This window comes from Lepisma saccharinum, chromosome 19 (genome assembly GCF_977018435.1).
Source record: "Lepisma saccharinum chromosome 19, izLepSacc3.1, whole genome shotgun sequence".
NCBI classification, from domain to species: Eukaryota; Metazoa; Arthropoda; class Insecta; order Zygentoma; family Lepismatidae; genus Lepisma; species Lepisma saccharinum.
Window position 1 is genome coordinate 33,687,929 of NC_139247.1, and position 13,141 is coordinate 33,701,069.

At 38.5% G+C, this 13,141-nt stretch overlaps 1 protein-coding gene across 2 annotated transcripts in view; it reads left to right on the plus strand.

Annotated features, from left to right (window-relative positions):
* The window catches only part of Pde6 (phosphodiesterase 6), a 649,430-nt gene that overhangs the window by 460,625 nt on the left and 175,664 nt on the right, over positions 1–13,141 (plus strand). For both annotated transcript variants that reach the window (XM_083140787.1, XM_083140788.1), the window contains one exon: positions 6,010–6,168. In XM_083140787.1, coding sequence (XP_082996913.1) covers positions 6,010–6,168 — 159 coding nt within the window. The remainder of the gene's footprint in view (positions 1–6,009; positions 6,169–13,141) is intronic.

Genomic DNA, 13,141 nt, shown 5'->3' on the forward strand with positions numbered 1-13,141 from the left:
GTTCAAAAAACAATTCTAATTCCTGAATCATAGGAGGAATTTATATCCAGCAAGTTGGATATCTTGCACATACATGTACATACAGGGTGACAATTAATGAACTATATGAAATAAAACGGATATTAGTGACAAACCACGTAGTACACAAACTGTATTGCACATGTAAACGGCACTACAGACATTCGGATTTAGGTTATGACATGTTCGATATGTCTGCCATCTCTGGCGATGATGTGGGGCAGACGAACAGCAAAATTCTGCATGACACGCTGAAGTGTCGGTGCTGTCGATGACGTCCTGAATGGCAGTTTTGAGCTCGGCAATGGTTTTGGGGTTATTTCTGTACACCTTGTCCTTAACATAGCCCCTCTGGGTACCCCAGAGCCAGAATGCGGTCCCCAAAATACTCCTTCAGGACATTTTCACTTGCAAATGGCCGACATCAACACGTTGCGTGCGCATACGCATACGAATTCCCATCATGCCCTGTGGCCAGCCACGCAGTTTGGACGTCATCACGCGAACCGTTCAGAAATTATGACGGTTTTATTTCATATAGTTAATTAATTGTCACCCTGTAATTTCATGATAGTATGGCGGTGCCGTTGTAGCAGTCAGTTACAATGGCGAAAGTGAAAGACGCCCGTTATAAACAGTGAATCGTCGTTGAATTTTTAGTGACGGAAAACTAAACTGTGATAAACATTCAGAAGAGCATGGGTTATGTCTACAGAAAGGAGTGGATCTTCCAATTGTGCCCTCCAACTGTTCCCCCCTCTCCATCGTGTGGCAATGTGCCCTATCAGGATTCCAAGGCAGGAAGTACTACAATCAATAGCAGTACAGTCAGCCGCTGAGCTAAGGGAATCAAAATGACAAAAAAAGGGGGGAAGGGCAGATGGGTAATTAATTTGCCACAATCTGGGAGCCATCCACAGCCATTAACCCGCCATGCTGTTCTTGGGGATGTGCTGCTCTGAAGTACGACAGTAAACTCCGACATTAACTACAGCACCCTCCTCAAACTCCAGAAGCAACTCCGGCTAGTGGGGCTTAGCAGGGATTCTGTAGACATCTTGCTCCACCACGACAATGCCCGCCCGCACACAATTTTACCCCATCCACCCTACAGACCTGATCTTCCCCTATCAGATTTATATCTGTTCGGTCCAATACGGACGCAACCTTTGAAGAAGGCGAAAGTGTTGTTGAAGCTGTCAACAGATGGCTTTGGAAACGAGATAGGGTCTGGTACAGAAATAGCATACGTTCCCTCGTTCCGCGATGGCGCAAAGCTATAGAACTGAATGGGGGATTTGCAAAAAGAAATGTAACTGAAACGTTATGTATGAGGTTGGAGGCGGGAATCTTGCAAGGGTTCCTCCTTTTCGTACAGTTCTCAATAAAAAAAATTGGGGCATTACATTTTGAACAACCCTTGTATATATTTAAGAAAAGAACCAAAGAAACAGTCAAGTCTTGGCAAGATTCGAATCTAGACTCTCTTGTGAATGCATCAGGAACCAATTCACCCAGGAGATATGCTTTCATTAAGTGCCTGTGGTGTTCATTATTGTAGTCGAGGATGTCGATTCGTGTTAAACCCATCTCTAAGTCAGTGGAAACTGGACTGGACATCAACGATATCTGAACGCTTAATTTATTAAAGTTGTTTTGCGTGATGAATTGAGGACCTGACACAAAAGAGAACTGATTGAACCATCTGACAGCTACCATAAAGTTGAGAGTATGCGCCGGCTATTCGAGTGAAGGAACGAGGAATCTCGGCGTTGCCATGACAACGGCTTTGAAGTTGAATTTGCCGCTTCGCTTACTCCGACAAGATTGCTTCACTTCACGTTTTGTGTTCGATCTCGCTAAGGATGCCGAGGAAGAAAATTGGTATTTTCTTCTCTTTTTTCGACCTCCATTTTTTCTTCTTGTGTATTAACGAGTGGTTTTTTCCTCCACCCATCGTTCTTTCGGCGTCGTATCCATTAAGGAATGCGTTTGCTTCGCTGCAACTTCGGTGGCAGAAGATAATGTTGGATTTCTGAATGACGCCATAGCCTTGGGAGTGGGTGGAGAGGAGGGAAAAAGTGAAATATGAGATTCTCGATCTGAATTCCAATTTTTTCACCACGTCAACCTTCAACTTATGTTCTTGGCGGACCTGGACGTACAGACGGAATGTCACACTGCCCCAATTTAAAGGAAGACTAAGATAACTCTGACGTCATTTAATTGCCGTTGCTACGTTACCTTTCCATTGTAATTAACAATTAGCGTCAGAATTTCTATGCTGTATACATGTGTGAATTTACTGAATTTCCACCATAGATAGAACATTGAAAAGGGCCCCAGGGACATAACTATTTATCAGAAGCTCATTTTGATAATAATAGTTCATTAAAATAAAAATAATAACAAAAGCAAAAACAAATTTATTAACTCTAAGGATGTTTGAAAGTTTGTTGCAGTGGCGACGATTAGGCGGGGCCAGAGAGGCAGTTGTCCCTCCCTCCACACTTTTCGCCACTATGCCCCCGCACTAGGCTAAATCTTATCTACAAAGGGAAATATACTGTCTTTGCCCCCCTAGTTTTGACACCTTGCCCCCCCCCCAGTTTTGGAACCCAATCGCCGCCACTGGTTGGAGGGGTGAAAAACTGAAGCATCTCTTAAGGAATTTTAAAGTGTGTATAACATATACAGCACACGAACATTCAGAACATGTAATGTATGTTTTTGAATATTGGTTCCGAAGTTACAGGTATCAAACATATTCAGGAATATCCAGTAGACACCTATTGGTATGTCCGTTCATGGGACATCTATACGATATTGGAGAAGAAGTTTATGGATATGATATGCTTTGGATATTTTGTGGATCACTATTGGATTTTTTTAGACATCAGTCCTACTTTTATTCGCGTCAAGGGGACATTATCTGGACGTTTTCATGTTAATGTGGACTAGAATTGGACCTAATATGGTAAACTTGATTGATTGATTTGGTTTATTTTACTGCGCTTTGTAGAACTTTTGGATAATCCGGAAGATGAATTGTTCTTTTTTTATGTCCACTTTATGCACAGTAAGGCTAATCGGGACTGGACCTACAGTTTAAAGTGGGATCCGAACCACTATGTGCCTCCACCGGGAATCGAACCCGGGACCCCTTGATTACAAGTCGACGACGCTACCACTGCGCCATCGGAGAGGCCAGAGGATAATCGGGAACATGAGGATGAATGATGATATGATGAAGTTGATGAAGGGGCATTCACAAAGAACAGCCATACCCAGTCCGGGATTTGCGCTGTGCAAACCTTCGCCACGGAAGTCTGCAACATTCATTAGACATCATGTGGACATTATCATGATATTTTTAATACGTATTTATGAACATTCCTGCACTTGATTTAGGCATATTAACAATTTCGTGCGCATAATGTTTATACCGTGCATTCGCCCTCTTTATCTCTCTCTCTCTCTCTCTCTCTCCCTCTCCCTCCCCCTCCCACACACACACACACACCCACACACACAAACAAACAAACAAACAAACAAACACACACACACACACACACACGAGTCTACGCACCCGGAAAATATTTTATATTCACGCTCATATCTCCATAATAAAAAGAGCATGCACCAATTTTGAGCTTAATCTTTACTACCATTTGTAAGCACCGCAAAGTACTCAATGCAAACTGGAGTGGTGATTGGTGAACGGGACATAAAAACATACTAATGCAAAGAACTTACACATTGCCTTGAGCGTGTGCGTGACTCGGTGGTCAGACAATAGACATACGCACGACGCAGTACCTTGGAGTGAAATTTGCGAATTTTGATTTAAGTCTGCATCCCAGAGTGTGAGCCCAAACAAATTGCTGAATGACTAGACACTATGAATGAAGCTTTCCAAGGATATCAACATATTAATGTCAATTTTTGGACAACGTGAAAGCATATACCGGATATCAAATGGACATGCACGATAGGATATACCAAAATATCTAATGGATACCCTGCTATTTAGATTCCATTGGTATCCAGGATCCCGTGGTGTGTCCAATGGCTATCCAAAACTGAATATCTAATAGATATCCACAATATCCATGTACCTTACCTGGACAGTATGGATATTCTATGGATATCCCTTGGAGATTTATGCTGTACAGGATAGTGGTTCGGATCCCACTAACAACTGTAGGTCTAATACAGATTAGTGTGCCTTTGATTAAAGTAAACTTTTTGAAAATGAAACTTTGGCTAGTACGTAATGCGAGGTCATTATGGGTCTCTTCAGTTCTTACGGCGGCCGCTCTAGAAGCTGGCAAGGAAAATGGGGAGCGGGTAATTCGCCGCAGACCAACCAGACAACAGCAGTGGCGCCGAAAGATACGACGTGGCGGAAATAAGTACTAAGTGTACACAGGCTTCTGTGTTTCTTATCACGCTGCATTGGTCACTTCCCCGCTCCCCGCTTACTTGCCGGCTTCTAGAGCACCAGCCGCAAGAACTGAAAAGACCTAGAGTAATATCTGGTGTACGCTTGTGCTTATTTGACAGAGTCTGAAACGATTCTTTTTTCTACTATTACCTGTGAGTCCAGGGAAGCTTGGGGAATTTATAATCCTGGTGCTTTACCCAACTTAGCCTATTTTTGCCGACAGGTCTGTATTATTTACCAATAGCAGAATCTTATTTCCTATCTGATCTACATTATGGAAACGAATGGTTGATACCCCAATATTTAATTAGTAATATACAGCATGACCATATTTACAAGAAAGGAAACGGGTACAGCGAAAATAAGCTAATATATATCGGCAGATCCGTTTCAGATGTCAGAAAAGTAAACCGTTTGTGTACAATAGGTTAATGTACGTATCTCTGAACAGTTTGTTGTAATATATGCAGAAAGGATGTAAGTTTTGAGTGAGTGCAGGTTTACAGACTTCAGCCGCGTGGCGCTAGCGTTCATGGTAGATAAAGATAGTGGTCACGCCACAACAGCGCACAATCTATCGTATGAAATGTGAAATTTTCGAGTGTTATATGCACACTGAAGTCTTTAAACCTGCACTCACTGAAAACTTACATCCTTTCTGCATATATTACAACAAACTGCTCAGAGATGCGTACATTAACCTATTGTACACAACGGTTTACTTTTCTGACATCTCAAACGGATCACCTGGTACATTGACAACGCAAACTTATGATTTTCTATACTTCGGTGCACATTCACTAATTAAGCTTACACTTTGGTATGTACCAGTTCCTCCTATATAGACTTGCCACTTACTGTAGTCCCGTTTCCATCGTGTCTTGTACTCTTCTGTACCAGGTCTTGTTCCCTATTGTCAATTTTTTTCCTCGACCCCCTTTCCAGAGAAACTATTGTTTTAGAGGAACCCGTATCCCTGCCTCAATGAAATCGCCCGGCTTTGTTTTCACCAGAAATCAGGAACAGCACCCCATGGACATTCCCTGGCTCCTACATTTCCATGAAATTTGAGCAACTCCCGATTGACAGTGTCCAGACGAAGAAATACAGGAACGCACCTTTTACTCAACGCATCAGGGGCCCCGGGCTCGACTACAGGCCTGGTCATGGGCGTTCTTTCTGAGTGTCCCTGCATCGATTTCATCATGTCATCACCCATCGTCGCGATTAGCTGAAAGTGGAAGAAAAACAATTCTGATTAACAAATATCAAAATCGAAGCAACCCTTCGTCCTGGCAGCTTGGTTTGGAGTTGTGGATGGTAGTAAGCGAAGTTCATGTATTGTCGAAGAAAAGTATTCCCTAGTGTCAAGTAATGGATAATTGCTAAATCTAAAAGTTAAAACTAAAATTAAAGCAATATGAATTGTTTTGATTATTAAACTTACTTATTATTTATTGACAATTTTGTACATTACGAATATTAGATAATGCAGTGTACATTAAAATATCAAAGTAATATATTTTTCTTGTTCTCTTTTGAAGGATCCACGTTTTAATAGCGAAATCGACATGAAGACGGGATACACAACCAACTTGATCCTATGCATGCCCATATGCAACTACGAAGGGGAGGTGATCGGCGTAGCGCAGATCATCAATAAAACGAATGGTTCGCAGGAATTCACGACCAGAGATGTCGAGGTAAGTCCGCAGGTGTAAATTTTGCACCACGATTCTTCATCTTCATGATTCTAAAACCTTCTGTGGATTTTCTAACTCCTTAAACTTGTGGCTTATTACGACGTGAAGAGCTGCGATGCTCCGTGTGGAACATTCCATGAGCACCACGCCACAGATCATAGGTTCTTCGTAAATGGTTTTGATTGATTCATTTACTTTATTTTACTTCGCTATTTCTGCCACTTTTGTCTAATTTGCGAAGATGTGGGTGAAGGATTATGTGATGAAATTGATGAATGGACACAGTTACTGCCGTGGGACTCGTGTTGTGTGCTGTCCTTGTGTGTTTGTGACTGTTCTGGCATCCATTTCATCTTATCACCATTCATCATATCATCCTCATCTTCGCGATTAACAAAAAGAGGCAGAAAAGCGAAGCAAAATAAATCACTCAATCTTTTTAAGTGTAGTAACGGAGTTGTTTCTCGGGGCTCCTTATTGAGAAATTTGTAATATTTGTCTTACTGATGTAGAACACTCGTTAAAATATGTGAAATATCGGGTGATCCGTTTGAGATGTCAGAAAAGTAAACCGTTGTGTACAATAGGTTAATGTACGTATCTCTGAGCAGTTTGTTGTAATATACGAGGCAAAAAAGGTGTAAGTTTTGAGTGAGTGCATACTTCAGCCGCGTGGCGCTAGCCTTCATGGTAGAAAAATATAGTGGTGACGCCACAACAGCGCACAATAAATCGCATGGGATGTGAAATTTTCGAGTGTTATATGCACACTAGTAAAGCCACATGGCTGAAGTCTGTAAACATCCATTCTGCATATGTTACAACAAACTGCTCGGAGATACGTACATTAACCTATTGTACACAACGGTTTACTTTTCTGACATCCCAAACGGATAACCCGTACATTGCCTCTGCCGCCGGCATTAAATTACAGACAGACATTGGTACGAAATACTCCCATGAAAGGTTGCAGGAGTATCTGAACTCATCCGTCATAACATTTACGAAGAAAGACACCTTTAAACGATATAATTATCGTCCTGGAAACAACGTTATCAAATGCATTTCGTGTAATACTAAATACGTGAAACTTGATGAATACTTGCACCATATTGTATCGAGAGCAAGATATTAACCATGTACTTACATTATAAAAACTGTGCTAGTTCAAATATCTTAAATCTTATGCTGTTATTATTTACAATTTTGCCGGACAAATTCCGTAATACAACACACCTATCTGGGCATTACGTATAATGTAACTACGAAACAATTTGTATTTGTAATTTTGTTTACTTTACGTTGCTTTTCTGACACTTTTTGCTAATCGCGACGATGAGAATGAGGATGAAGGGACACTCACAAAGGACACCCACTTGTCCACCACGATTCGAACATGGAGAACATGTTAGTGGGATAATTCCCAGCACTTAACCTATTGAATTCAATATGTTTTACAGTAAATCCACACTAATTATGATGAATAGCAGAAGTAAAACAAAAACAGTGTGTTGGTAAAGTTTCTAATGGTAAAGTTCCTAACAATAATATAATACTTATTGTGTCTATGAGAATAATTTCTCAGGGTATCTTACTATTGCTTAGGTTTACAGCTATATACGATAATTTTAAGTAAACTTGTATGTCTTTTTTAAAAGATCTGAATATCTTGTCTCTCTATTTTCTTGTCATGCTCAAACTTTTGTAAGCTCATTTTGGCTGTCTAAACTCTTTTAAATAACATTTTCTAATGGAAATTCTATTGCCGGCCCTGTTTAGAGCGTGTACTAAGTAACTCATTTGTCCACTGTAATTACGACCGATATCAGTTAGGTTGCACTTGTACTTAAATACAGAGTTATAAGTAAATTTGCACACCAGAACGATAACATATCAAGAACATTGCATTTAATGCAATTAATGTAATTAGAAATTACATTAAATGCAATGTTCTTGATATATTATTGTTGGCCTGAATTTACAAATGGGCTGTTCTGTCCATTTACAACATCTTACTGCTTGCACCCTCATGTGCCGTAAACACAGTTCGAGATGCCTCAGTTGCGGATTGAAGTGGTGGTTTACCTTCACCTTCTCGTCACTGAAGGTTCCAGGTTCGAGTCCCACCGTTGGCGTGGGTGTTTCTTTGTGCCTCTTCATGAATTTCATCTTATCATCATGTACTGTCGTCGTTACGATTATTTAAAAAGTATCAGAAAGCGACGTTAGATTTCAAAATATAGCCTAAAACATGGTTCGAAATTAGGGTATGGGCAATTATTATTTATTAACTCGGTGTGAAATATCACTTCATTATATGAAATTGATATTAGAGTGTGATATCAATACTAATATAATTTATATAGTCAATATATAAGGCAGTTATTAAAGAACAAAGCAAGTGTAACTCTTTAAAGAAAGAACCACGCGTCCAATAGAGAATTGTATTAAGATGCAAAAGATATCGGTAAGAATTACACATTATATATTACTATCAAAGCAATATAAATATCATAGTTCGATTAGCTTTATTCTCGTCACCTTGCAGATTATAATCGTAGGCATCGTAAGAAAATTGTACTGTATATAACCGCATGTATTTACCCTTGTCTGGAATGCAACCAGACACACCGCAATAAATTGTTGGTTCCATAACTTTCAGGATACTGCAAGCCAATACTAAATTCCGATGGAATGCTAGGGTAGATTGGGGCGAATAGGGCCACTTTCAAGAAAATCACCTAGAACTACTGTATTGAATGTTTTAATGTAGGATTTTTTACAGAAACAAAATGAAACATATGTCTACTACAGTGTCCACATCAAATTTTGCATTTCAAAAATTTTATTATGTTATATAATATATAAAAAAAGAAATACATGTATTGGCCCTATTCACCCTAGCATGTCCGCTGAATAGGGCCACTTGTAAGGTGAATAGGGCCACATATATTTTATGCATATAAACTGCGCCTAACATACAAAATCATACATAATTTGGAAAATCACACAAAGTACAATATTTCAGAAAACAAATTATATAATGGCAAGGTTTGCATGCTCATAAGTAGTAATTTTTAGAACATTCCTTTTCTTATGTTCCTGGATTGTTGAGACAACCTCTGCTTTCCTTACGTCATCTTCACTGCATTTCTGCTGTGTTTTACGATTATATTTCCCTATCTGAAATAAAAAAGAACTAGAAAAAGAACATTACTTTTATTTATCAACGTCAGGCCAATTACATACATTTCACATTTTAATCAGTTAAGTGACCCTATTCATCTTGATTGGTAATATATATATAGGCCTATAAAAATGAGTTGGCAACCCCGCTTTGGTTCATTTCCGATAAAAAAGGAATTCATGACAAGTTGTCTCGGTCTTTGTTGAAGCTAAGAAAATTAAAGTTCTAAACTTTCAACAAAACAACAACGCCTAACAAGAATGAATACATGACAGAAATATTAACAATAGGTAATATTACATAACACCTACCTTCGATTGTTGATGAAAACTGCTGCCCAACACAATCAGCATCCAACGTTTACGGAATCCAACTGTGCAATAATCTAGTACAGACTTACAGTCGACACACGGTGTGGTGCCTGCTTCGCCTCCTCACTTCTATAAAATGTTAGATTGATTTATGTTCTGAGTGGCTCTATTTATCCTATGGCCCTATTCGCCCCAATCTACCCTACAGTATAATTCAAGACGAATATTTCTATTAATGTATTTTCCGTTCCATCTCAAAGAATAATATGTTGGAATCTGAACTCATCAGCATACAACATCGTCACAAGCGAAAAGGATAAAAGTAGAATTAGTGATTAACATAAGTGTCTGTATCAGTCCATGTCAAAAATCATGCTCTCATAATTCAATCAATTTGGTGTCATTACTACTACATAACTTTGTGTTCTTGTGATTCAATATTTCTACATGAGCCTCCGTGACGGAGTTGTTAGTGTGGTCCACTACCATGCCAAAGTTTGTAACTCCGAAACATGGGTATGGGATCAATGTGTATGTGTGTCACACATAAGATGACAGCTATTTACCTGGAGAAGCTGCCGGTTGGAATCCTGGCCTGAGCATGATGTTTCTTTGTGACTGTCTCTTTCTCTGTTTCATGTGAACATAATTCATTATCGTCGTCGAGATGAAAATGGACACTTCTAGATGTAGATTTAAATTGCAATGGCGGCCTCCCCGATGGCGCAGTGGTAGCGTCGTCGCCTTGTAATCAAGGGGTCCCGGGTTCGATACCCTGTGGAGGCACATAGTGGTTCGGATCCCACTTTAAAACTGTAGGTCCAGTCCCGATTAGCCTTACTGTGCATAAAGTGGACTTAAAACAACAAATCAATCCAATCCAATCAATTAAATTGCAATGGTACATCACATTTATTTTTAGCATGCCTGCAAATTTGATGATTGGGAGAAAATCAGATGCCGTAACATGTTTCACAACCTAAAAACAGTTAAATATGTGAAAGAATTACAGGAAGAAAGTGGTTCATTTCATCAAGTAGAACACTTGTTCGTTCGACACCCAACCCCTTTGGTCATTTGATGATAACGTCAAATTTCATTAAGAGACAGGTCGGGACTTGAACCCAGGAACTTCAGGTGCGAGTTCTAAAGTAAGTTCCCTCGACCATCGAACCTCTTTCAGAAAAGACACTTCACAACAAAATTACGACCCATGACTTTTCATGCAATCAGGTGGTCAGAAAACTCTAAACTGCTAGTGTTACCAACTAAAATAATAATCCACTAAAACATTACGTTTCGCCATAAAATCGCTATTTCCATACCCATTAAGTGCTACAAGTGGCCTATATTGATCAAGAACCACATGTTACATAGTGTCAATCACAGAATTGCTAATTACGACCCTGCTATAGTTTTTTATAAGCTACTCTCTCCAGAAATTCGCATTCTGGAAAAAATAGCCATTAATAAATTTATAGAATATCCTGTATGAATGAAGCAAAAGCGTTAAACATATGCTAGTAGATGAGGCTTCATAATGTAGAAGACCTGGAGTGAATATGTTTTCTAGTTTACATGTTATAATGGATCAAAGTTAGAGTTGAGAACTTGTGAATCACTCTGTATAACATGATATTTCGTATCAACGATATACAGAGTCTCCGAGAATGAATGGTAGGGTTTCGTGGAGTCTCTGTGGAGCATGGATTGAAAGTGCTTCTATTTTATCCAGTAACTAAGAAAGATTGAGTTCATGTGTCTTTATTTTCTGTCATTGTTGTCGTCATAATAATAAAGTCATTGTTGTTAAGTTTATCATTTTTTGTTTCAGACGTTTAACTTTTAAAACAATTTGCAGATCAATTGAAGCAGGGGTAACTAAAATTTTAAAAATATGCACGGGGGAATATTTCTATCATGAAAAACCTCAAACAACCCCCCACCTATTTAATTTCTTCTCGGCAGGCACTTAGAGCATCGCCCCACTTTATTTATTTATTTTATTTATTTACTTAAAGTTTCAGATACAGTACTGAAAGACCATTTTATACTGAAACTGTAGCAACAAGAAAAAATAAAAATAACAACAACAAAACAAGACAATACAAGATGGCAGACGAAGAAATCTCGGAAACTGTGTTAATCATATGCAAGAAGAGTTGAATCTTCAGAATTTCTAGAACGGTGGATTGGCAGAAGTGGACCTATCCAATGGCCCGCAATATGTCCTGATCTTACTCCATTAGACTTCCTTCTCTCTGGCTATGTCAAGAATGAGGTTTGACCACCTCAAGGAAAGCATCAGACAAGCAATTGCAAGTGTTATTCCAGATGTTCTAGCCAGAGTGTGGACCGAAATATAATATCGCTATGACGTGTGTCGTGCTGTTATTGTTGCGCATATTGAAACTTACTAATGTTATTTAATATTTTTGAGTAACTGAATAAAATACAAGCACTTTCAATTAATTACACATATAATACATACTTCAAGAGAGACCTTATGAAACTTCACCATTCATTCTCGGAGACCCTGCATGATCCAAACAAACATTTACTTTCTACAGATATCGATATTCGATACAGTAATCCTCAATCTGATGACATTGTGCGTTTTATTTTTTATTTTTCAATGAGCGCATTTCTTAAATACACATTCATTAGTAGCTAAAAGTGTTTTCGCTGGAAATGCAAATTAATCTACAAGCATAACAAATGTTTGACTTTCAAGGTAGGATTTCTTTTATTTGTAAACAACGTTCCTTAGTTAAACATAGCATGCTCACTGAAATGTTTAACTTTGGAAAGTACATCACTCAGAGATTTAAGGAGAATTTATAGACTTGAAGAGGTATCTCATGTTTTCTGTACTTTTCTACTTGTAAATATGTTTCTTACCAAAATGTCAAGTCTTCTAAAGCAATTAAGTTAATATGGAATACAGATAAGGAAACATTTCATTTCTAACATTGTTATTTCAAACGACTCATGTTAATGCTTTCGAAATTGATTTGTTTATTTAAACAGTGAACGTAACATTGAAGATTTCTGTGCGTAAAAAATACAAATGCAATTAATGTTATTAACGAATACGTTTTCGATAATATTTACAGTGCCGTAACTGATAGCCACGCATTTCCCGAAAGGGGGTGGCATGGTGGACTTTGGTTCTTACCTTTGTCTTTAAGATAAACATTTTGAATAATAGTAGAATCGAAGTAGTTTATAAATTGAATTTATTTATTATAATTTATAATGAAATTGCTTCATCTCTATTACAGAAAAACTACTTAATATAATTTCTAAATTGTGGTAGGTAGAACAATGGCACACTCAAATCAAAGTTAGTGTTGTGTGCAATTGTTTTTTCTGAAATTTCAATAATTAATTACAGCATAAACACACAACCACCAAACAACTACTTCTTTTTATAGAGGCTTCAAAAACATATTCCTTTACAATGATACGAACT